This window comes from Physeter macrocephalus, chromosome 9 (assembly GCF_002837175.3).
Source record: "Physeter macrocephalus isolate SW-GA chromosome 9, ASM283717v5, whole genome shotgun sequence".
Classification (NCBI taxonomy): Eukaryota; Metazoa; Chordata; class Mammalia; order Artiodactyla; family Physeteridae; genus Physeter; species Physeter macrocephalus.
Genome location: NC_041222.1, coordinates 3,898,166 through 3,922,364, shown reverse-complemented (window position 1 = coordinate 3,922,364; position 24,199 = coordinate 3,898,166). Strand labels below are relative to the sequence as shown.

Genomic DNA, 24,199 nt, shown 5'->3' with positions numbered 1-24,199 from the left:
CCTATCAACTATATACATTATGGCATTCTTTGGCATAGTGGGGTTTTTTTTTGTTTTTTTACTTTAAAAAAATTTTTTATTGAGGTATAGTTGATTTTGGCATAGTGTTAGCAGTTTACAGGTGCTTAACCTGGATGAAATGGCAGTCTAGTGGGACTCTGTAAAAGTGAAGGCACCTGTTTCCTATCTTTTCTCCTGCATATTGGAAGAAGTGTGTTCACATTATCTACATGAGGGGACATGGTTTTTCGTAAACGTATCTCAACTTTACAGCCTACATTCTTTTTTTAAAAAATAAATTTATTTTTATTTATTTTTGGCTGCGTTGGGTCTTCGTTGCTGCGTACGGGCTTTCTCTAGTTGCAGTGTGTAGGCTTCTCATTGCGGTGGCTTCTCTTGTGGAGAACGGGCTTCAGTAGTTGTGGCACATGGGCTCAGTAGTTGGGGCGCGCAGGCTCTAGAGCGCAGGCTCAGTAGTTGTGGCACACGGGCTTAGTTGCTCCTCGTCATGTGGGATCTTCCCGGACCAGGGCATGAACACGTGTTCCCTGCATTGGCAGGTGGATTCTTAACCACTGTGCCACCAGGGAAGTCCCATAGCCTAGATTCTTTAAAGAAGTCATTTTCTACTACTGAGCATATTTCCAGCTAAACTTTACAGCCCAGATTCTTTTAAAGAATTCATTATCTTTTTTTGAGCATATTTCCAGCTAAAGTGTTTCCAGCTTAAGTGAAGCCTACTTTGAAGGTCTCACCATTTCACAGTGATTAACTGACCTTTGAGTACAGGCTTCAGAAAATAATTAGTTTAAATCAGTTCTACTGTTGAGCGTCTTTATAGATACTTATGTGCTGAGGTTCTAGCATATGCTGCCCAAGTATTATCTTTGTAGTTGTCAATATAATCAGATATCACACTTTTCAAGCATGTGAAATGAATGTATATAAAACTGTTAAATAATCTTTCTTGGAGATAGAACTCCAACGTTAAAGAAGTGCTAATTTAACCAGTGTACATAAAGCAGAGTTTGGCACGACATTTGGGTGCTTTGTATGTAATTGCCTTGTTTTATTGATTTTCCGTGGTTAGATTCTAAAGAAAGAAAGTCCAAGGCCAAGGATTTGGCTGTTCATGGGTATACATGATAAAACATACTAATTTAACAGCTGTTTCTTTTGGCATAAAATGGTTACCTGGTCTCTTCCGACCCTCTCCAGTTTTGTGTTGACCCTGAGATCCTTATTCTTTAGAAGAATTGTAAGTCAAAGCAATACTGGATAGACACTTAAACTTATAATGACTTTTGTTGGCCCCTAACTGCCTGTTTCTCTTCATGTGCAAAGTCTGACCAAATATGGCAGTTTGCAAGTCATGAACACTCTAGTTTATAGAATTTAGCCTGGAAGTTTTCCTCTTGCCAAAGCAACTATAGTACTTTGAGGTAATCACCAGAACTTTTTGAAGGCTGTTCTTTCTATCTAGTAGAGTTCTATAAGGCCTAACTTTTCCTCCAAATCCCTTTTTCCGAGGATCATAAAATAGTAAAAATAAAGCCCTAAATTTATTCTTAAGTTCATGCTTGACATTAAATAGTGTATATTACCTTGGCTGTAAAACATGAGAATTAAATCTTCTTAATTGTGTGGCCATGCTGCCAGATTTGGAGGTTTGCACCTCTTAGGAGTTAATGCGTGGTTGTTACTTATCTCCAGTTAAGGTTGCATCAGCTTTTGTGTAATAAATCACTACTCCTTGGCATCTGTTAATCTTTGTGGCAATAAATTTTTCTCCATAATAAAATATGGCATCTCTCTCTTTTTCTTTTAATGTTTATTTATTTATTTATTTGATTGTGCCGGGTCTTAGTTGCGGCATGTGGAATCTTTTAGTTGCGGCATGCAGGATCTAGTTCCCTGATCAGGGATCGAACCTGGGCCCCCTGCATTGGGAGCGTGGAGTCTTAGCCACTGGACCACCAGGGAAGTCCCAAATATGGCATCTCTTAAGGTACATTAGCAAATTAGTTTCTGTGGTAACGTTAACAAAATGTTATTAACTCTCAAAACTTTGACTTTTAAAAATTTCTTTTTCCCATTTTTCCTTATTTGTACACTTTGGTAATTATAACCAAGAATCTGTGGTTATCATCTTGTTTTCCAGCTTCTGAGGGTGCCCCTTGTGTCAGGAAAAGGAATTGATACGCAGAATCTTTCTTTGGGAACAGTATTTTAAATATCATTATGGGTATTAAGAGACAGCATTCAAGGCTAAATTGGATTAAATGTTGGGCATTTGTATAATACTACTGTGAAGAGCCATGAGTTAATCATTTTAATGCTTTTACCATAGGGTAATAAACTCTCATGCTTTTTTTTTTTTTTTTTTTAATAAATTTATTTATTTATTTTTGGCTGCGTTGTGTCTTCGTTGCTGCCTGCGGTCTTTCTCTAGTTGCGGCGAGTGGGGGCTACTCTTCGTTGCGGTGCACGGGCTTCTCGTTGCGGTGGCTTCTCTTGCTGTGAAGCACGGCCTCTAGGTGGGCGGGCTTCAGTAGTTGTGGCGCGTGGGCTTCAGTAGTTGCGGCTCGTGGGCTCTAGAGCGCAGGCTCAGTAGTTGTGGCGCACGGGCTTAGTTGCTCCACGGCATGTGGGATCTTCCCGGATCAGGGCTCGAACCCGTGTCCCCTGCATTGGCAGGCAGATTCTTAACCACTGTGCCACCAGGGAAGTCCTCTCATGCCTTTTAAATATGCTGATAAATGGATTCTGGCAAGGTGAGAGTAGAAACATGTCATGTAAATCTTTTTTGCTGTGATACATGATTTCCTATGAATAGACCTCTGATATACCTGCAAAAGAGAAATGGTTATATCTTTATTGTAGTTACCTGTTGAGTTCTCTGTGAATTGAAGAAAAATCTGATTTCTTTCTAACCTCAAAGGCTAATTCTTAGATAAAAAACTGTTCCCTAGCAGAAACATCTTTTTTTTTAATCTTTATTTTTTTGCTTTTGGGTTGTGAGAAAAGAACTTTTTAGATAGGTTTAAAAAACGTCTGTGAAACTAAATTAAATATATGTGAACTCTTTTATCTTTTTACGTGGTGCCTATCCCAGTGCTGTGAGTGAAAGTGCTCAGTAAATGTTTTTTGGTTGCCCACCCTCTATTCAACACACTTAACAAATGTCCCACCTTCCTTGTATAACTATGGACCAGGGCATTCTTGTATCAGAAGATTGAGGAAACTTGTGTCTTCACACAGTTTCTTCATTTGTAAAAATGGAACTAATTATGCTTATCTCATGGATTAGGACTGGGAAGCACCTGGCACCCCTTTCCTGGATATTCTCATTCACAAAAGAGTAGAAAGGGTTTGTTCCCCTCATTTTATGTATGAGAAAACTGAAACTATAACATTGTCCAAATTAAATCAAAAAGGACTGAGGAGTTCAAATCCCAGTTGGTTTTTCAATGTAATACCAGACTGTTAACTTTAAAAAGTCTTAATGAAGCTTGATTAGTAATTGAGAAAGTGAGAAGTAACTCTGAGAACATTGGCTGTCGTCTTTAGGCACTTTTCTGTATTGATTTTGTGAGTTTATCCTAAAGATCCTATAAAGTTAAAATTAGGCTTTTAGAACTTTTATTGCAGTGAATGGATAAACAAAAGGTGGTATATACATACCATGGAATGCTGTTTGACCTTAAAAAGAAAGGAAATTCAGACACCTGCTACAACATAGATGAACTTAGAAGACATTATGCTAAGTGAAATAAGCCAGCTATAAAAGTATAAATACCATATGATTCTACTACTTATGTAAGGTACCTGGACTAGTCAGATTCATAGAGACAAAGTAGAATGTTGGTTGCCTGGGGGAACAGGAGTTGGAATTTAATAGGTACAGAGTTTCAGTTGGGGAAAATGAAAACGTTCTAGAGATGGGTTGGTGGTGATGGTGGCACAATGTGAATGTACTTAAAGCCACAGAGCTATACACTTAAAAATGGCTAAAATGGTAAAGTTTATGTTATGTACATTTAACCACAATTTTTAAAGATTAAAACTTTTAAAATCTTTTTAAAAATTAAAAAATTTTTGTCTTATGAGTTATTATATTCCTATAGTTAAACTATCTTTTATAGTTCATCTGGAATTGAAGTAAAAGAGTCACTTCATAGTTTAAAGAAGTTAATTGTCACAGGCATTATGGGTTAAAATTTGCCTAAAAGTGGCTATTAGATAAGCTGGTTTTTCTTGCCTTTATGTGCTGTAGGCCCAAGATGATTAAGTTATATTTTCTTTTTGGTTTTTAAAGCTAAGCTGAAATTATTCCGAAGGATTAAATCAATATGGTTCTCTTAGCTCACTAAAATAATTCAAAGAAACAGCCCCCAAATTCAAAGTCAGACTTAAACAAAGACACATCTATTGTTTAGCAATTAGCAGTGGTGGAAAGGAATTTATTTTTCTAAAGATGGGATGATTTTCCACTGAGTTTTGTTAGATTTGTCCTACCCTTCCCAGGGATAGGCTGTGAGAAGTTCACGTGAAAACCAATGCAGGGAAACAAATCTCAAAGCCAGAAAAAAGCTGAGATTAAGATTGTATGATTTTTAAAAATGACTTCTTTGTGGTTGAATTTTAAAGAGCTACAAACCCACAAGAATTGGCCTGCTACAGCATCTTTGCGACTTGACTCTCTTGCTACTTCCTGACTTGTCTTTTTCTCAACAGAGAGTAATCTTAGCAGATCTGTGTTTTAGAAGGATATATATAACTGGGAGCAGCCTAGAGTATGGATTGGAATGGGAAGAGAATGGTGATAGGAACACCAAGGAGGAGGAGAGATGCATTCCTGAAAAGGACATAGGCACCTAGATACCTGGGTTTGGATCAAGTTCTATAATTGTCTCTGTGAACTTAAGCAAGTTATTGAACCAGTCTAAGCCTCAGTTTGTCTGTCATGTGAAGTTTATACCTTTCTGGCAAGGTTAATATAACGATTAGTAATAATGCATATAAAGCTTCTAAGTACCGTGTTGGGCATATATAATTGATACTCAGGAACTGCTAAGTATTGTTCTCTCTTTAGATTTAGCAAGATGATTTAAGTATCCTCCTTAAGATTCCCTAAAGCTGTGCTCATTTTTTCACTGGTTGAGCAAACAAAAATGATGAGGATTGGGAGGGAAGTGTTGAGTGTTTTGGTACAAAGGGAATCCAAGGTATGTTTTGTGGCTCAGTGTTGTTTAACTGGTTTTCACAGTTAGAAACTTGATGAAGAGTCAGTCAGGCACACTCAAGGGTAGTTCTTTTTGAATCTCTTTTTTCCAGTTGTCATTCATATCCACATCCCAGACACTCTTGTAGTGTATCATATTTGTCATTTGTCCATCTCACATTACACAGACTCTATCACTTAAACACTGATGAAAGAGTATTATTCATCCAGTCACATTTATTGAGGACTGCCATAGCAAGGATATGAAGATAATATGGATAAAACCTAAGATCCCTGTCCACAAGTAGTTCAAAGGGACTATGTGTGCTCATTGTATTCCCAGTATTTACCGTGGTGGTTTATACTAAGTAATTGTTTCTGGAATGAATGATCAATATAGTATAGGAGAAAATATGTATAATATTTTACGGTGTGATAAATGCTGTAATTCTGTGATAAAATTAAAAAGCAAGCAAACAAAAAGCCTTAGGAGCCCTAGAGGGAAATAAGGAATGTTTCAGAAGGGAAAAGGGGAGGTTGAATATTTGATTGTTATCACAGGGTTGCTGGTGGGGAAGAAGGACTAATGGGGGAAATGAAGTCACATTCCTAGCCTAAGAAATGGCATGAGCAAAGCCTTGAAAGCATAAAAATGCATGATATATTTGGTGAGTTGTCTGGTATGGTTTGATAGAAGGAGATAAAACTAGAATGATAGATTGGCTCCAGATTTTTAAGAACTAATGATATAAAGAGTTTGGATTTTTTTCTGTTTTCACTCAGGAGCAGTCAAAGGAAGGGGTGGGATATATGATCAAATCTGAATTTTAGAAATTAACTATGAGGCCTTGATAATGACTAGAGAGAGTCTAGGAAGGGAGACTTACGTTGTAGCTAAGTTGAAAGAGAATGAAGTACTCAAGTCAGTGACACGAAAGATGGCAAAGAAGGAATAGATTTGGGGTATGTTTTGGAACTAAAATCCATTAGAATCCCAAGGGAGAATGAGAAAAGGAGTCACGGGTTTTGGGGGACATTTCTGTCTTGGATCAGTGGTTATTAACCACTTTTAGGGGAGTTATGAGGAAGAATATGCTTGCGTGAAGATGGGGTCTACTTTGGACATGGGACACATGTAGCAGATCCCACCTGTGTATTCACCTAACACTATTTGCATACCTCTATTATACCAAGCACTATACTCTATTGTAATTACTTGTTTACTTGTCCATTTTCTTTACTGTAAGCCTGTCAAGGGTAAAGAGTACCTTTCCTCTCCGTAATACTGTACCTAGTGCCTGGCACATATCAAACACTCAGTACTGAATAGAAAAAAACAAAACAAAACACAAACACCCACATGAAATTAGGGAGAAAGACAGGGCTGCAGTATCATCAGCATACAAAAAAAAAAAATTTTATAACCACATGAGGTACTGAGATAGCTAAGGGAAAGTATGGAACAAGAAGAAGGCCAAGATAAATTTAAAGAGTGGGCAGAGGGGCTTCCCTGGTGGTGCAGTGGTTAAGAATCTGCCTGCCAATGCAGGGGACACAGATTCGAGCCTAGTTTGGGAAGATCCCACATGCCGCAGAGCAACTAAGCCCATGCGCCACAACTACTGAGCCTGCACTCTAGAGCCCGCGTGCCACAACTACTGAGCCCACGTGCCACAACTACTGAGCCCGCGTGCCACAACTACTGAGCCCACATGCCACAACTACTGAGCCCACGTGCCACAACTGCTGAAGCCCACCCACCTAGAGCCCATGCTCCACAACAAGAGAAGCAACCGCAATGAGAAGCCCCTGCACCACAACTAGAGAAAGCCTGTGCGCAGCAATGAAGACCCAATGCAGCCAAAAATAAATAAAGTAAATAATTTTTTTTTAATTAAAGAAAAAATAAAGAGTGGGCAGAAAAAAGGAACTTAAAAGACAGCTGGGAAAAGGTACCAGAGGTAGAAAATGGTAGCAAAAAGATAAGAGTTTCACAATATGGAAATGATCAGCATTTTCATTTATTTCAGCTGGTAGAAGTAAGATGAGAACTGAAAAGAATAATTTGGGTTTTGAAATTTTGTATTGTTGATTTTTTAATCTTTATAGATATATATATTTTTCCATTCCGAATGGATGCTCAGAGAACGTTAAAGTACCCAGGGTCACATAGACAAGGTTTGAATTCAGCTTTTAAAAGAGGATGTACAGTGAAGGTGGGTGAGAGGTAGGGGAGCCAGATTTTGAGAGGGACTGCTCAGTGAGAGTGGGGAGTCCCACTGAAGTGCAGGAGGCGTTAGTGCTTCTCCTTCAGGAAAACCAAGGAAATAAAGATGAACCAGAGTGCTGAACTAGTGGCCGGGAACTAGCACATTTTACTTGTCTCAAGCTTGTCAAGTTCAGTTACAAGTATCACGCAGACCTCTTTTATCAAGTTTGGTACGTCACTTATTGGGAGGTGATTTTTCCTCTACTAATTGCACATTAGCAAATCCATACCAGTGCAAGTTCACTGTTTATGTTACTGCTGTGAATGATGTTAGAAACAGTACAAATATCTGACAGTATTCTGTCCCCAAAACGTTCAAGTTTTTAAAAGGTAAACACTGATTATCCAGGAACTGACTGCTTTTGATGAACTGTCAAAAGAGCCTTTATCATGGCTAGTTCTTTTACATTTCACTTTCCTTTAGCTGGGTTTATAGTGTTAAGAGGAGATTGAGAATTAAAATGAATTTTCATTCAACAAGATTGAGGTACATTATTTCTATGATCTTTGCAGAAGTGCATAGTTGAGCATAGAATTGTCACTTATGTTTACAGAGCAGGATATAACATAACTGAACCTTTGGTTTGGATGCATGAGGTTGCATAATTAAGCAAAATTACCTATCATTTTAAGTTAGTTGACATATTAAAGGAGATAGAATGAAACATCCCTGAACTGGCACTCACCAACCTGGCCCTGTTGGTAACTGGACATGTTATGAGGGTCTAGGCGCATCACTTATATAAGAAGGAGACAAACTGTGAGTGTCTACCAAACACCAGTGTGTTCATATGTATATTATTTTATTTAAAGTGGAACAAAAATCTTTGCCTACCTTACAGAATTGTTAGGATGATAAAATGAGGTAAAGAATGTGTATATTTTAGTAATCTGTAAAGTACTATACAAAGGTACAAAGTATTCCTTTACATTTAGTTAGGTATAAATAAATTAGAATATGAAACTAAGAATGTTATATATTTTTGCACTAATATTGTTTCCTAAATTGAATTTCCAAAATCAGTTTTACTTGTTAATTCTTTTAAAATTGGAAGTTAGTTTCACTCTCCAGTTAATGAAGAGAGTGATGAAATGGAAAAGAACTGGCCATCATCAAGACTCTTGACAGCCAGCCCTTCAATAGCAGTTGGCTCCTGGATATACATATATCTATTCCTTAGTAATTTTTATAATGGCTCCATGAGGTAGCTATTACACCATTTTCATTTATGGAAACTGAGGCTTGGTGTGACCATGCTTACGCTATTATTAAATAGTAGAACCAGCATACTAACTTGAATTTTTTTCTAACTCTTAATTGTGTGCTTTACTGTCACAAATATGACTTCTGTTCTTAGTGACAGTCTGTAAAAGCTGCTCTTGCCTTTTCATGGGTGGCTCTTGTTCTTTTCCGTCTATTTGCCACTTATCCTATTTCTTTAGCAAATGTTTGAGCACCTACTATGTGCCAGTCATTCTTTTCACTTGTTAGGGATACAGCAGCTAATGAAACAGGCAAAAATCCCTGCCCTTGTACTTACATGATACTTAAAAACAAATGATTAAAATGTAAAACATGTCAAATGGTGATAGGTGGTATAGAGAAAAGTAGAGAGAGGGATGGCAGTGCAGGGTATTTGGGGGAGGAAGTTTATACTTTATTGTCCATGAGAATTGGAATTAGAGTAGGGGGGCTTCGTGTGGTTATTGGTGTAAGTAGGGATTAAAGACAACAAAATTAGTTCTTATGGTCTCAAGACAGAGGTTGTAAATACTCTAGAATTTTGCCAGGAGTATACCAAGTTCTGGGGCACCTCTTTATTGTGGAGGCCAGGGAAGGGGTGGTCTTATTCAGAGACCTTGGAGCTTATGGGCTCCCTTTTTGCTTCTGCCCATGGAGGCCAGAGAAGAGGAGTGTTATTATATAACCTTTCCTGTACCGCATAGTGTTTTGATAAATCCCATTCCCACTGAGTGATTCAGTTACTTCAGGTGCCAAAACAAATAGTAAAGTATCTTATAAAGTGTACTTTCTTGTCACCTCCTCAAAGAAAATAGGTTGAACTTTGAGCCTGCCAAATCCTCTCAGTTTCATAGTATAAATATCAAAGTATACTATTTTTGAGTCTAGAATACTGTAGAAAGTTCTCAGTGTCTCTGAGATCATAGCCTTAGGGAACTTTCCCAGGCCCTCTGCTATCTTACTATTAGTAACATTTTAAAAGATGGAAAAAAGACTAATTAAGCATGAAAACCTTACCCAAAGTACAATTTCTAAAAAAGATAGAGACTCCTTTATCTGATACTGAGTATTTTGGAACAAAGCCCAAACATTTGTAGCATTGGAAAAGCATCATAATCTAATGGGAAGAGCTTAGCTTCTGGAATCATAGATATGTTGGTTCAATTTTTGGCTTTGCTTCTAACCAGTTAAATTACAACCGTTACCTTGAACAAGTTACACCATCTCTCTAAGCCTCAGTTTCCTAATCTGTGAAATAGATATATGAATATTAAGTTTGCTGTTCAGGGACTCAACATCAAATTGTAACACAGCATAATAGGTACTGTAAAAAATGTAAATTGCTATGGGAACTGAAACAAGGCAGGCAGTGCATTTGACTCTGGGGAAAGAATGGGCAGGCCACTTGGAAAAGGAGGGTTATTAGATCATGAACGATTATTTCTAGTTGTCTGAGTACAGAAGCAAGGGAACCACTTTAGGAGGAGGATCCTATGAGGGCAGATACCTCAAGGTATTAACATATATATCCTTGGCAAAGACATTACCTTCTCTAGTATATTTTTTAAGTCTTCCAACATGTTTCCATAGTTTTCTTTACCCTAAATCAGTACCTATTAACCTGTTCAATTTGCCTCTGTTCTCTACTAAATTATAAACTCCTTTGGGGCAAGAATCTATTTTTTCTTGTTTAGCATATTCTGTTTATAAACTAGACACTTGGTAAGTATTCATTGCATAGATGAAGCAGAACTACATTTTTAAAAAAGTTTTCAAAAGTACATTGAAGCATCTCTAAATGCTACGCTACGCATTTAGATTTAGTCCTATGAAACGTAGAGCCTTTAAGCAAGGAAGTTAGTTTAAATAGAAAGCAGCAGGGAGTCCAGGGTTTGAGCTTTAGTTATGCCTGATTAAATGACCCTACATCTCTTGGAGTTGCCATTTCCTTATCTGTTTAACAGTATTGATAATTTCTAGGTTTTCTTCCAACTATGGTATTCAGGGATTGTGTAATTCTTGCTGCCATGTGTTTATCTAGATGTTAGCCTTTGAGGAAAAAATAGTGCTTGGCATATGGTGTATGCTCAATAAACGTATGTTCAATTAAAAATCCAAAGCATAGATCAGGACTTCTTAATTGGAGAGATTAAACAGAGTCTCAGAATCTTTACCTCTTTGAGGTACAAGATGAGCATACAGCAAGAACAGCTTTTTTTTTTTTTTTAGAGCAACTTTTGTTTATTGGTTAAAGCTCTCTGAGTATAATGTTGTATCGCCTGTTCTGTTGTTTTGGCAACCAAATGGGAACATTGCCACAAAATATGCAGAACCAGGTTTTTCTTTTTAGGAATTTTTTTAAAAATTAATTAATTATTTATGTGGCTGCATTGGGTCTTCCTTGCGGTGGGATCTTCGTTGTGGCATGCAGGATCTTTCGTTGCAGCGCGTGGGCTCAGTAGTTGCGGCACGCTGGCTTATTTGCCCCGAGGCGTGTGGGATCTTAGTTCCCTGACCAGGGCTCAAACCCTGGTCCCCTGCGTTGGAAGGTGGATTCTTGACCACTGGACCACCAGAGAAGGCCCCAGAACCAGGTTTTTAAATGGTAGATGAGTTCGAGTTTTATTCCATGAGTCAATAAATAATTGAATAGCTTTTCATAATTGACACATTTTTAATTTCTTGCTGGAAATTTTTGGCATGAAACTCTTTTATTGGTAATGTTCATATTGAGTTGAATTCTAAGAAACTGTGGGATAGGAATATTGAGTTTTTAATAGACTTCTAATTTCTTGCTATGTAAGGTATTTCCTTGCTCTAGAATTTATGCTTGCCTTGCCTTGAATTTATTTTTTGGGGGGGTTAATATGAAATTTTGTTTCTTAAAACATGTTGTTAGTATAAGTATCAGCAATGTTAGGAAAACCTTAGTTATCGTCCTAAGCGCTTTCAGTTTCATTTGTTTATATAGGTTTACAAATTAAAGGATAGAAAACAAGTTCAGTACTTCATAATTTTTCTCTAAAAAGAATAGAGTTAAAATATATGCCAAAGAAATCAGTGTGGGTAGGCAGACTTATTCTCAAGGGAATATGTTTTATTTATTTATTTATTTGAAATCTGAAGTACCTTGGCCCTCAATTTCATCAAATTCCTTTATATCTGGAATAAAAAGCCTAAACTGTAAGTAGTGAAAGTCTTTGGGAAAGATTTTGGAAGTTTTTTTTTTCCCCTAAGTTTTTCCATATGTATTTTGTAAAAATTAGAACATAATTGAATATCTGGCAGACATTCTATATGAGTATCTTTATGGTTTTTGTTTTTCAGGCATTTTTAAAATATTTAATCATTCATGAGTTGAGCTTCATTCTTGAGTCATGGATGACAAGGCTTCTGTTGGAAAAATCAGTGTCTCCTCAGACTCTGTGTCTACTCTTAATAGTGAAGATTTTGTCTTGGTTTCCAGGCAAGGAGATGAGACACCATCTACAAATAATGGAAGTGATGACGAGAAAACAGGACTCAAGGTAAAACTACATAACCTACATTTCTTTTGCTTAGCCTTGCTGAAGCAAAACTTGGCCTTAATAGGAAGGTATATGGAGTGAAAGTGAGGACATGGAAATAGTATCCTTTCTTTTTTTAATGCTAACGCGTTTTATTTATAATTAGTGATACTGACAAATTTATATCTGATTAAGGATTTTCAGTTTGATTAGTTTCTAAATCTTCTGATATCCCTAACTGTAAAAACTAGTGATCATAGTATAAACATTTGTTATTTTAGTATTGTTTTCATGTTCCCATTGAGTTAGAGGTGATTGTTTCTTTTGGGCCTGGTGTATGTAGTGTAAAGGCAGTGGCAGGTCTGCAGTGCTATTTATAAAAATAAGTTTTAGAATTACTAAAACAGAACTTAAAATTCCTGGCTTTTGGCCATTTCTGTTTATATTTTCTCAGCCAAATAAATCACTATTAACTTCTTTTTCCATACTCTGTTACTGTTTTGCTCTTTATGGATATAAGTAAGAACAGATTACCTGTTAATGTCACTTAAAATGTAAGTAGCTTTAAAAATATTTTGATTCTTGTTTATGTCTATTTATTCAACAAGTGTTTATTGAGTATTGACTTTGTGCCAAGTACTGTTATAAATACTCGGGATACAGTAGCAAATAAGGCAAGCAAAGCCCCCTGCCCTCCTAGAGCTTTTAATCAAATGGGGAAACAGACTCTAAGCAAATAGGAAAATGAATATGTTAAGTAAATTTAGGTGCTTTGAAGAAAATCAAAGCAGAATACATGGATAAAGAGTGAATGGCGGGCTTCCCTGGTGGCGCAGTGGTTGAGAGTCCGCCTGCCGATGCAGGGGATACGGGTTCGTGCCCTGGTCCGGGAAGATCCCACATGCCGCAGAGCGGCTGGGCCCGTGAGCCATGGCCGCTGAGCCTGCGTGTCCGGAGCCTGTGCTCCGCAACAGGAGAGGCCACAGCAGTGAGAGGCCCGCGTACCGCAAAAAAAAAGAGAGTGAATGGCAGGTACTGTTTTAGAGAATGTCTTGAAATGACATTTGAGCAGAGATCTGAATTAAATGAGGAAGAACTTGTTCATGGAGAAATGTGAAAAAGCACTTTCCACAGGGAACAGAAAATAAAAAGACCCTGAGGAAGACCACCCTTTTTAGGACAGAGATTAGAGCAGAGTAAATAAAGTAAATAAAAAGTGCTAAAGTATGAGATCCAGTGATGTGTAGGAACTGTATCATGCAGCACTTTATAAAGCTTAGTAGGAATTTGGACTTTATTATAAATGTGAAGGGGATTTTTGGAGAGCTTTGAATGTGTTCACTGGCTGAGACAGCCAGCATGGATGGTGTGAGCTTTGTAGACCCATTCCCCAGCAAAATTGGTGACAATTACTATGTTTTTTTAATTAAAGTCTATGGAAATGTTCTAAAGGACATAGAGCAATTGAAGAGACTTTTATTCAGAGAAATTTACTAAGATTTGGTTAAGAATCTGTGGTATTTGAACCAAGACTTGTTTTTTGCTTCCCACCTCCCAGCTGAGCAAGATGGTAACTCCACTCGTGATTGGTACAGTCAAGAAAATAGGGTTTCCTTTCCCCATAGCTCCCACTTGGAGGGCTGTCTTCCAGTGAAGAGCAGGATGAGAGCATTCCTCATCCTGCCTCCGTCACTTTTTGCTGGCCAAGTGTGAATGAGTGGTAGGGGACACTGCCTTTTTTTTGCCCAGACCTTACTTCTGGGATGAAGGCTCTACGTAGGGCACAGTGCTGCTGAGAATACTGAGAGCCCAATACCCCTTACCCTTACCGTGGCTCTGGCATGTAAGGTAGTGGTTACACACTGATAGAGGGAAGTCAAAAATACCAGAGATTACTACGCAACCTCCTACACCTACCAAATACTCATTTTCTGAAGATGTGTCCCACAGAGAGAAGTATGTCATTGTCTACACTCCCAACTTCATAGCTCTAGCTCAGAGATTTTGCCTGCAGTGAGAAGTGGGCCATAAAACAGCTCCTAATCTCTTCCCAAAGGAACCGACTTTATTTACAACAGAGGGCTTCCCTGGTGGCTCAGTGGTTAAGAACCCGCCTGCCAATGCAGGGGACGTGGGTTCTAGCCTTGGTCCGGGAAGATCCCGCATGCTGCAGAACAACTAAGCCCGTGCGCCACAACTGCTGAGCCTGCGCTCTAGAGTCCGCGAGCCACAACTACTGAGCCCATGTGCCACAACTACTAAAGCCTGCACACCTAGAGCCTGTGCCCCATAACAAGAGAAGCCACTGCAATGAGAAGCCCGCTCACTGCAACGAAGAGTAGCCCCCGCTCGCTGCAACCAGAGAAAGCCTGCACACAACAACAAAAAAAACCCCAATGCAACCAAAATAAATAAATAAATAATTTTTAAAAATCATATTTACAAGAGTGTAGAGAAGTTCAAGCCTAAGGGTACCCTCAAAAACAGTGGAGGTTGTGGTGAAAGGTAATACACAACAACAACAAAAAAAACCCCAATGCAACCAAAATAAATAAATAAATAATTTTTAAAAATCATATTTACAAGAGTGTAGAGAAGTTCAAGCCTAAGGGTACCCTCAAAAACAGTGGAGGTTGTGGTGAAAGGTAATTGGGAAGAGACTGTTAGATTGGTTGAACATACGGTTTAACTGTAGGCTTGCAAGGAGAAGACCGCCTGTGGTAGGGACAGATCTCAAACATTGACCTCTGGAGCTCTTCTGTCAAAGTATCCTAATTTGATTGGTTTATTCTGTGGAGCAGTTTATTACCTTAGTGGATTGTTGAAAACTGTTGAGCAAATCAGCCACAGTTAGTGGAATTTAATATCCACGTGTAGTCATAGAGACAGAGCATCCTGCCAAAACTACTATCGCAGGATGACTGAAGGCAAATCCAAATTACCCCAGAGGAGCAACATCAAAGGTTTAACACCATGGGAATTAGGGGAATAGAATTTACTAAAATAAGTCAGCTAGTCACTAAACAAACAAGCAAGCGTAAAAAATAAGTTCTAGGGTGTGGAGACCAGTACCGAGAACTGGAACAAGGTATTACCTAAAATATCTCGTTTCCAACACAAAATGTGAGACATGCAAAGAAACAAGAAAATATTACCCATACATCATTTGTAAAAAGGCAGCACATACTGCTTGTGAGAGTCACATATTGGACTTAATGTGCAAACTTTGAAAGTAGCCATTTTTTTTTTTTTTTTTTTTTTTTTTTGTGGTATGCGGGCCTCCCTCTGCTGCGGCCTCTCCCGTTGCGGAGCACAGGCTCCGGACTCACGGGCCCAGCCGCTCCGCGGCTCGTGGGATCCTCCCAGACCGGGGCGCGAACCCGGTTCCCCTGCATCGGCAGGCGGACGCGCAACCACTGCGCCACCAGGGAAGCCCGAAAGTAGCCATTATTAATATGTTCAATGAACTAAAAGAAATCATGCTTAAAGAAATAACGTATGATGACTGTAAAATCAAATAGAAAATATCATTAAGGAGATAGAAATTACAAAAAAAGAACCAAATGGAAATTCCGAAGTGGAAGAGCACAATAACTGAAATGAGGAATTTACTGGAGAGGCTCAACAGTAAATTTCAATGGGCAAAAGAAAGAATTAATGGAAAGAAATGTCATCAAAATGGCGGTACAGGAACATCCTACTCTCAGAGAACACCAATTTAGACACTAATGGATGAGAGTGCCTTCATGGAAGTCCAGGAGTCCAGCAGAGAAGTTCCAGCACATTGTTGGGGCAAAAACATCCAAGATTGAACCCATTGAAGACGATGAAAGGAACAGTTTCATTTTATGTGTCACCCCACCCCCAAGGTGGCAGAGCTCAGTGCCAGCAGATATTTAGCTCATGATTTCTTCCATGGGGGAAAGTGAGAGTGTGTGATTGAGCACCTGACTTTCCCAGCTTTGTGGTACACTGCCAGAAAGGCCCATTTCTTTCTCACTCCATCCAGAATACTGAGTCATAAACTGGATAACCTGGGGGTTGACAGTTGTGCTGGAAGAAGAGCAGCCAAGGTTGGGAATGGAACATATCAAAGGGGCGTGGATCCTATTAACTGCTTTGGGGACTCCCTCAGGAAGTCCACCCATGAGCCACTGGTGACACCTCCCCTGCCAATCCCCCAGCTGGCCCATGGCCACCCTGAGCTCCACACTCCTCACCCAAACGTGTCCTTACCCTGTGGCTGCCTCCCTGTGCACAACCCTGAGGGCAAGAATGGTATGTGTGAGTCTTTGCAAATGGCTAGTGAGCACATGCAAAAAGTCAACCTCATTCTGTGGGATTGGAAGAAACCACACACTTGAGCACTCATCATCATCTTAGGGAAAACAAATGCGATAGAGAGCATCAAAACACTGGATCAAGCAGATGAAAGTATTGTGAAGTACAAGACAGATTATTTGAAATTATCTAGTCTGAGAACAGAGGGAAAATGAAAAGGAGTGAAGAAAGCTGGCCCATGGCCAGCTGGCCCAGTTCATAGTGTGAACTATGGCATACCACTAAAATGATCAGCCTATGCAATATTGGAGTCCCAGAGGGACAGGAGAGGGAGAAATGGGCAGAAAGCTTATTTAAAGACATAATGATTGAAAACTTTCCAAATTTTTTTAAAATTATTATTTTATTTATTTATTTTGGCTGTGTTGGGTCTTCGTTGCTGCGCGTGGGCTTTCTGTAGTTGCAGCAAGCGGGGGCTACTCTTCATTGCAGTGTGCGGGCTTCTCATCGTGGTGGCTTCTCGCTGCAGAGCACGGGCTCTAGGCACGTGGGCTTCAGTAGTTGCAGTCTGTGGGCTCAGTAGTTGTGGCTCACGGGCTCTAGAGCACGGGCTCAGTAGTTGCGGCGCACAGGCTTAGTTGCTCTGCGGCATGCGGGATCTTCCCGGACCAGGGATCGAACCCGTGTTCCCTGCACTGGCAGGCGAATTCTCAACCACTGTGCCACCAGGGAAGCCCCAAAACGTCCCAAATTTGGGGAAAGATTTGGATATCTGAGATCATGAAGTTTATAGGTTCCGCCCTTCAGGTTTCAACCTGAAGTCATCCTCTCCAAGATATATTACAATAAAGTTTTAAAATCAAAGACAAACAGTTTTTAAAGCAGCAAGAGGAAAAAAAAACTATCTCACATTACAAAGGAACCCCCCCATAAGGCTTTTAGCAGATTTCTCAGCAGAAACCTTGCGGGCCATAAGAGAATGGGATGATATATTCAAAGTGCTAAAGGAACAAAACTGCCAACCAAGAATACTTTAGTTGGCAAAGTTGTCCATCAGAAATGAAGGAGAGGGAATCCTCTGGGGCTTCAGTGGTTAGGACTCGTGCTTTCACTGCCAAGGGTGTGGGTTCAGTCCCTGGTCAGGGAACTTAGATCCTGCAAGCTGCGCAGCATGGCCAAAAAAAAAAAAAAAAAAAAAAAAAAAAACAGAAATGAAGGAGAGAGAAAGTTTACAGATTTCCCCCTCAATCTGAAAGTAGAATGTTCCTATGATACTTCGTAAGCTGAAATGGCATATAGTGAAGAGTATCCCCTGCTTTCTGAAAGTTTGTGTTACACCCCTTCGCTTTTACAAACGACCTACATTAGTACAGTAATTGCTTTTTTTCATAAAAGCAAAAATCCTCTTCAGGTTTCTTTCAGTTAGCGAAAACAGGTACTAATGTAGGGCTTTCTAAAAGCAAAGTGGCATATTGCGAACTTTCGGAAAGTGGGGGATACCTGTACTTCCCAAATCAATGCTGAGGGAGTTGATCATCACTAGACCTTAAGAAAAGTGGTTAACACTAATTAGTAACATGAAAACATATGAAAATATAAAACACACTGGAAAAGATAAGTATATAGTCAAAATCAGTATAGTGTGATACTGTAATATGGTGTGTTGATTAAGAAACTCTAGTATAAAAGTTAAAGGACAAAGGTATTAAAAAATAACAGCTATGGGCTTCCCTGGTGACGCAGTGGTTGCGCGTCCGCCTGCCGATGCGGGGGAACCGGGTTCGCGCCCCGGTCTGGGAGGATCCCACATCCCGCGGAGCGGCTGGGCCCGTGAGCCATGGCCGCTGAGCCTGCGCGTCCGGAGCCTGTGCTCCGCAACGGGAGAGGCCACGACAGAGGGAGGCCCGCATACCACAAAAAAAACAAAAAAAACCCACAGTGTTTGGGGAAGTAAAAGGTAGAGTTTTGTATGCAACTGAAGTTAGGTTGTTACTGTTAATATACTGTTATATCCTGTAAAATGTTTTATGTAACCCTCATGGTAACCACAAAGTAATAACCTACAATAGATCATAAAAGATAAGGGATCAAAGTGTACCACTACAGAAAATCATCAGTTCACAAGGGAAGATAGCAGGAGAGGATGAAAGGAACAAGGGAACTACAAAACAACCAGAAAACACTTATTTTTTAATTAATTAATTTATATTTGGATGCGTTGGGTCTTTGTTGCTGCGCACGGGCTGTATCTAGTTGTGGCGAACAGGAACTACTCTTTGTTGTGGTGTGCAGGCTTCTCATTGCGTTGGCTTCTCTTGTTGTGGAGCATGGTTTCTAGGTGCGCGGGCTTCAGTAGTTGTGGCTTGTGGGCTCTAGAGTGCAGGCTCAGTAGTTGCGGCACATGGGCTTAGTTGCTCCGCGGCATGTGGGATCTTCCTGGACCAGGGCTTAAACCCATGTCCCCTGCACTGGCAGGCAGATTCTTAACCACTGCGCCACCAGGGAAGTCCCTAGAAAACAATTAATTACATAATATTAGTAAGTTCTTATTTATCAGTAATTATTTTAAATGCAAATGAATTAAATTGTCCAATCAAATGACAAGTGTCAGAATGTATTAAAAAAAAAAAACAAGACCGCACTATATGCTGCATATAAGAGACTCATGTCAAGACTTCCCTGGTGGCACAATGGTTAAGAATCCACCTGCCAGGGCTTCCCTGGCGGCGCAGTGGTTGAGAATCTGCCTGCCAGTGCGGGGAGCACGGGTTCATGCCCCGGTCTGGGGGGTCCTGCATGCCGCGGAGCGGCTGGGCCCGTGAGCCATGGCTGCTGAGCCATGGCCGCTGAGCCTGCGCGTCCGGAGCCTGTGCTCCGCAACGGGAGAGGCCACAACAGAGGGAGGCCCGCATACCACAAAAAAAAAAAATATATATATATACCTGGATGACTTCACTGCTGAGCTCTACCAAATGTGTAACTAAGAATACCAGTACTTGGGCTTCTCTGGTGGCGCAGTGGTTGAGAGTCTGCCTGCCGATGCAGGGGACACGGGTTCGTGCCCCGGTTCAGGAAGATCCCACGTGCCGCGGAGCGGCTGGGCCCGTGAGCCATGGCCGCTGAGCCTGCGCATCTGGAGCCTGTGCTCCGCGACGGGAGAGGCCACAACAGTGAGAGGCCCGCGTACTTCAAAAAAAAAAAAAAAAAAACCAGTACTTAACACACTCCCCAAGAAATAGAAGAGGAGAGACTATTTCCCAATTCATTTTATGAGGATGATATTACCCTGATGCCGAATTAGACAGAGATATCACAAGAAGACTACACATCAGTATCTCTTATAAATATGGAGACAAAATCCTCAACAAAACACCAGCAGACTTAATTCATCAACATATGAAAAGGATTGCATACCATGATCAAGTGGGAATCGAAGGAATCGAAGTTTGATTTAACATTAAAATCTATTAATGTAACATACCATATCAGTGGAATTAAAAGCAAAAACAATCATTTCAGTAGACACAGTAAAAGCATTTGATAAAAATTCAGCACTTTGTCATGAAAGTAAACAAATGAAACTATGAATAGAATGGCATGTCCTCAACTAGATAAGTAGCAATTGTGAAAAGCCCACAGCTAAAATCATTCTTGCTGGTGAAAGAGTAGATTTTTCCCTCCTCCGTTTAGGCTCAATACATGGATATCTGTTCAACATTGTACTTGAGGTTATTTCGAGAGCAGTTAGTCCTGTAAAAATCTAAAAGACATCCATATTGGAAAGAAGGAAATAAAAATCATCTCTGTTTGCAGTTGTATATGATCTTGTATGTAGAAAGTCCTAAGAAATCCACTAAAAATTATTAAAACTAATAAGTTCAGCAGGATTGCAGGATACAAGATCATCATGCAAATATCAGTTTTATTTCTATATACTTGTAAGGAGCAATCTTAAATGACAGTAGGGAAACAATTGCATTTATGATAGCATTAAAAAGAATTAAATACTTTGCATTGTTTAAAAAAGTGAAAATCTTATACTCTGAAATCTGCAAAGCATTGTTGAAAGAAATTAAAGAAGACCTAAATAAGTGGAAATTCATCCAGTGTTCATGCATTAGAAGACCTGTTCGGATGGCATTATTCCTCAAATTGGTCTACACATTCAGTGCAGTCCTTATCAGAATCCTAGGTAACATCTTTGTAGAGGCTAACAAGCCAATTTTAAAATTTGTATGGAATAGCAAGGGACCCTAAATAGCCAAAATAATGTTGAAAATAACACAGTCGGAGGACTCCCGCTTTGCAATTTCAAAACTTATTATAGAGCAGTGGTAATCAAGACAGTGTAGTACTGACATAAGGATAGGCATGTAGATCATTGGAATATGTTTGAGAATTCAGAAACAGAACCATGTTTCTGTGGTCAGCTTATTGAAGCAAGGGTACTAATACCATTCAGTTGAGAAAGGATTTTTTTTCCCCAACAAATTGTGCTGGGACAGCTGGATAGCCACATTCAAAAGAATGAAGTTGTACCTTTACATCACACTATATATAAAAATTAGCTCAAAGTAGATCAAAGACCTCAACGTAAGAGCTAAAAGTATAAAACTCTTAGAAGAAAATAGGGGTAAATTTTCATGACTTCAGGTTTACCAGTGGATTCTAAGATATACCAAAAATACAAGCAACAAAGGAAAAAGAATAGATTTAATTGGACTGTATCAACAATAAAATCTTTTCTACCTCAAAGGATACTATCAAAAAAATGAAAAGTCAACCCACAGAATGAGAGAAAAATGTTTGCAAACCATAAGTTACTTGTATCTAGGGTACATAAAGAGCTAAGCAACCTAAATGTTTATCAACTACCAAATGGATAAATAAAATGTGGTCTAGAGTGGAATATTAGTTGGTCATAGGAATGAAGTACTGATGCATGCTACAACACAGATGAACCCTGAAGAACATTATGTTAAGTGATAAGCAAGTCACAAAAGTCCACTAATTACAGGGTTCCAATAATATGAAATGTCTAGAATAGTCAAATCTTTAGAGGCAGAAAATAAATAAGTGTTTGCTTAGGGTTGGAGATACTGGGGGAAGAGAGAGTTGATACCTAAGGAGGTAGGGTGTTTTCTTTTTGAGGTAATGAAAATATTTTAAGATCGACTTTGGTGGTGGTTGCACATATCTGTTAATATACTCAAAACCATAGAATAGAATGTATACTTTAAATGGGTGAATTGTATTTGGAAATGTCCCAATACAAATACTTCGGAAAGCTGGATGAAATAGAATAAATAGCCTTTCAGTTACATAGCTCTATTCACAAGAAAGTGAAGAAAGTCCTCGGAACAAAAGCAAAGAGGAACCTGAAAGCCAGACCTATACACATGTGCTGTCTTTGGGCAAGATTGACAGCAAGAAGAGCAGGCTGTTTTAGTTGTGAAAGGGAGAGATAATGGTAGCTTGGACTAGAGGGTGAATGGACTGTGATTCAGGATATATTTTCAAGGTAGAGCTGATTGGTATTAAGGTGGGCAAATTAGATATGGGATTTGAGGCAGAGAGAAGTAAAGTTGCTTCCTAGATTTTGGCCTGAACTGTTAGGTATACGGTTTTGCCATTTAGTGAAATGGGCAAGAGGTAGGAAGACCAGAATTGGGGCAGGGGACAGGGGAATCAAAATCCTGTTTAGGACATATTAAATTTGAGATGACTATTAGATGTCCATTTTTAGATGTCAGGTAGTTAGTTGCATGTATGAGACTGATGTTCAGGAGAGATTGTGGCTGACATCAACAGTATATAGATGGTATTCAAAGCTATGGGATTAGATGAAGCAACAAGGGAAAAGCAACAAATAACATAGAAGGGAATCCCCGTAAGGTTACCAGCTGATTTTTCAGCAGAAACAGACAACTGTCTCAAGGATTTTTTGCTAACAAAGAGGAGCTGAAAAATAGAGAGGTACCTGAAGGGTGATATGGATTCCAGTGAGGGATTTTATGATATTTATATACTGATAAGAATTATTCAGTAAAGGGGGACATTGCTACTACAAAATGAGAGCAAAATCTTTGATTCAATTAGGGAAAAGCGTTTCGTGTGTATAAATAGAAGGGTTAGCCTAGGAACAGTTTCTGAAATAGGAAGATAGCATAAGTGAGTACAGATGCAAATAGATCAGTCTTCTCTCCTTTTGGATTTGTTCTGTTGAAAATTTTCTTGTTAATTTTTGAAGTACTGTTAGACTTATTCTTCCTGTTTCTAATTTGATGAACCATTTTTGGTAAATGGGAAGGACCCTCAGGGCTTCTCCAGAGAACTTTTTGCTCACATTTATCTTGTTCACCAAAAGGAGATAATTCTGTGTTTTGGGTTTTTTAAAAAATTAATGAATTAATTAATTTGTTTCTGGCTGCGTTGGGTCTTCATTGCTGTGCCCAGGCTTTCTCTAGTTGCGGCGAACAGGGGCTGCTCTTCGTTGCGATGTGCGGGCTTATCATTGCATTGTCTTCTCTTATTGTGGAGCATGAGCTCTAGGCACGTGGGCTTCAGTAGTTGCTGGCACGTGGGCTCAATAGTTGTGGCTCGCAGGCTCTAGAGAGCAGGCTCAGTAGATGTGGCGCATGGGCTTTGTTGCTCTGCGGCATGTGGGATCTTCCCAGACCAGGGCTCGAACCTGTGTCCCCTGCATTGGCAGGTGGATTCTCAACCACTGTGCTACCAGGGAAGCCCCGATAATTCTGTTTTATAGACCAGGAAATTGAGCAACATGTTTTCCAAATTTAAAATGTTTTCTCTATGTATTTTCATGTAATTTCAGTACATCTAAACAGCATATTGGTTTATTGGCTACAGAACTAGTAAGTGAAGATTAAAAATTATTGTTAAATCTGTGAGAGCTGTCATCAGAAGAAGGTATAATAGGATATGTACAGATGTGTTGCCAGTGATGCCCACACTTCTTTATGAAACTGTTTTTTCGACCCCTGGTAGCTTTAAAAATTGCAGTGGAGTTAGAGGATACATTTGAAAGGTCTGTCACTATTCCACCCCTGAAGTTCTAATTGAGTGTTTTGTTGAATATTCAGTTGACAGCTAGTAATCTACCAACTAGTGTTAGGTACTGAGGATAAGAACTCCATTTTGGGAAGTATGATGACTTAGAAACCTAAAAATGTCTCGATACAAAATACTTAGGAAAGCTGGATGAAATATAACAAATACCCTTTTTTTAAAAAAAAATAGGGCTTCCCTGGTGGCGCAGTGGTTGAGAGTCCGCCTGCCGATGCAGGGGACACAGGTTCGTGCCCCAGTCTGGGAAGATCCCACATGCCGCGGAGCGGCTGGGCCCGTGAGCCATGGCCGCTGAGCCTGCGCGTCTGGAGCCTGTGCTCCGCAACGGGAGAGGCCACAACAGTGAGAGGCCCGAGAAATGGCAAAAAAAAAATAAAATAAATATTTTTATTTATTTATTTATTTTTGGCTGTGTTGGGTCGTTGCTGGCTTTCTCTAGTTGTGGCGAGTGGGGGCTACTCTTTGTTGCGGTGCGCGGGCTTCTCATTGCGGTGGCTTTTCTTTGTTGCGGAGCACGGGCTCTAGGCACGCGGGCTTCAGTAGTTGTGGCACGAGGGCTCAGTAGTTGTGGCTCACGGGCTTAGTTG

General features: G+C 39.6%; 1 protein-coding gene across 5 annotated transcripts in view; it reads left to right on the top strand.

Annotated features, from left to right (window-relative positions):
- Nucleotides 1-24,199, top strand: part of RABGAP1 (RAB GTPase activating protein 1) — a 163,343-nt gene that overhangs the window by 9,237 nt on the left and 129,907 nt on the right. For 3 of the 5 annotated variants that reach the window (XM_007128903.4, XM_055086976.1, XM_028493538.2), the window contains exon 2: nucleotides 12,064-12,263. The exons of 1 other annotated variant lie outside the window; for it this stretch is intronic. In XM_007128903.4, the coding sequence (XP_007128965.1) occupies nucleotides 12,114-12,263 (150 nt within the window). In that variant the 5' untranslated portion in view covers nucleotides 12,064-12,113. The remainder of the gene's footprint in view (nucleotides 1-12,063; nucleotides 12,264-24,199) is intronic. One more of the 5 variants, XM_028493539.2, reaches the window with a different exon arrangement.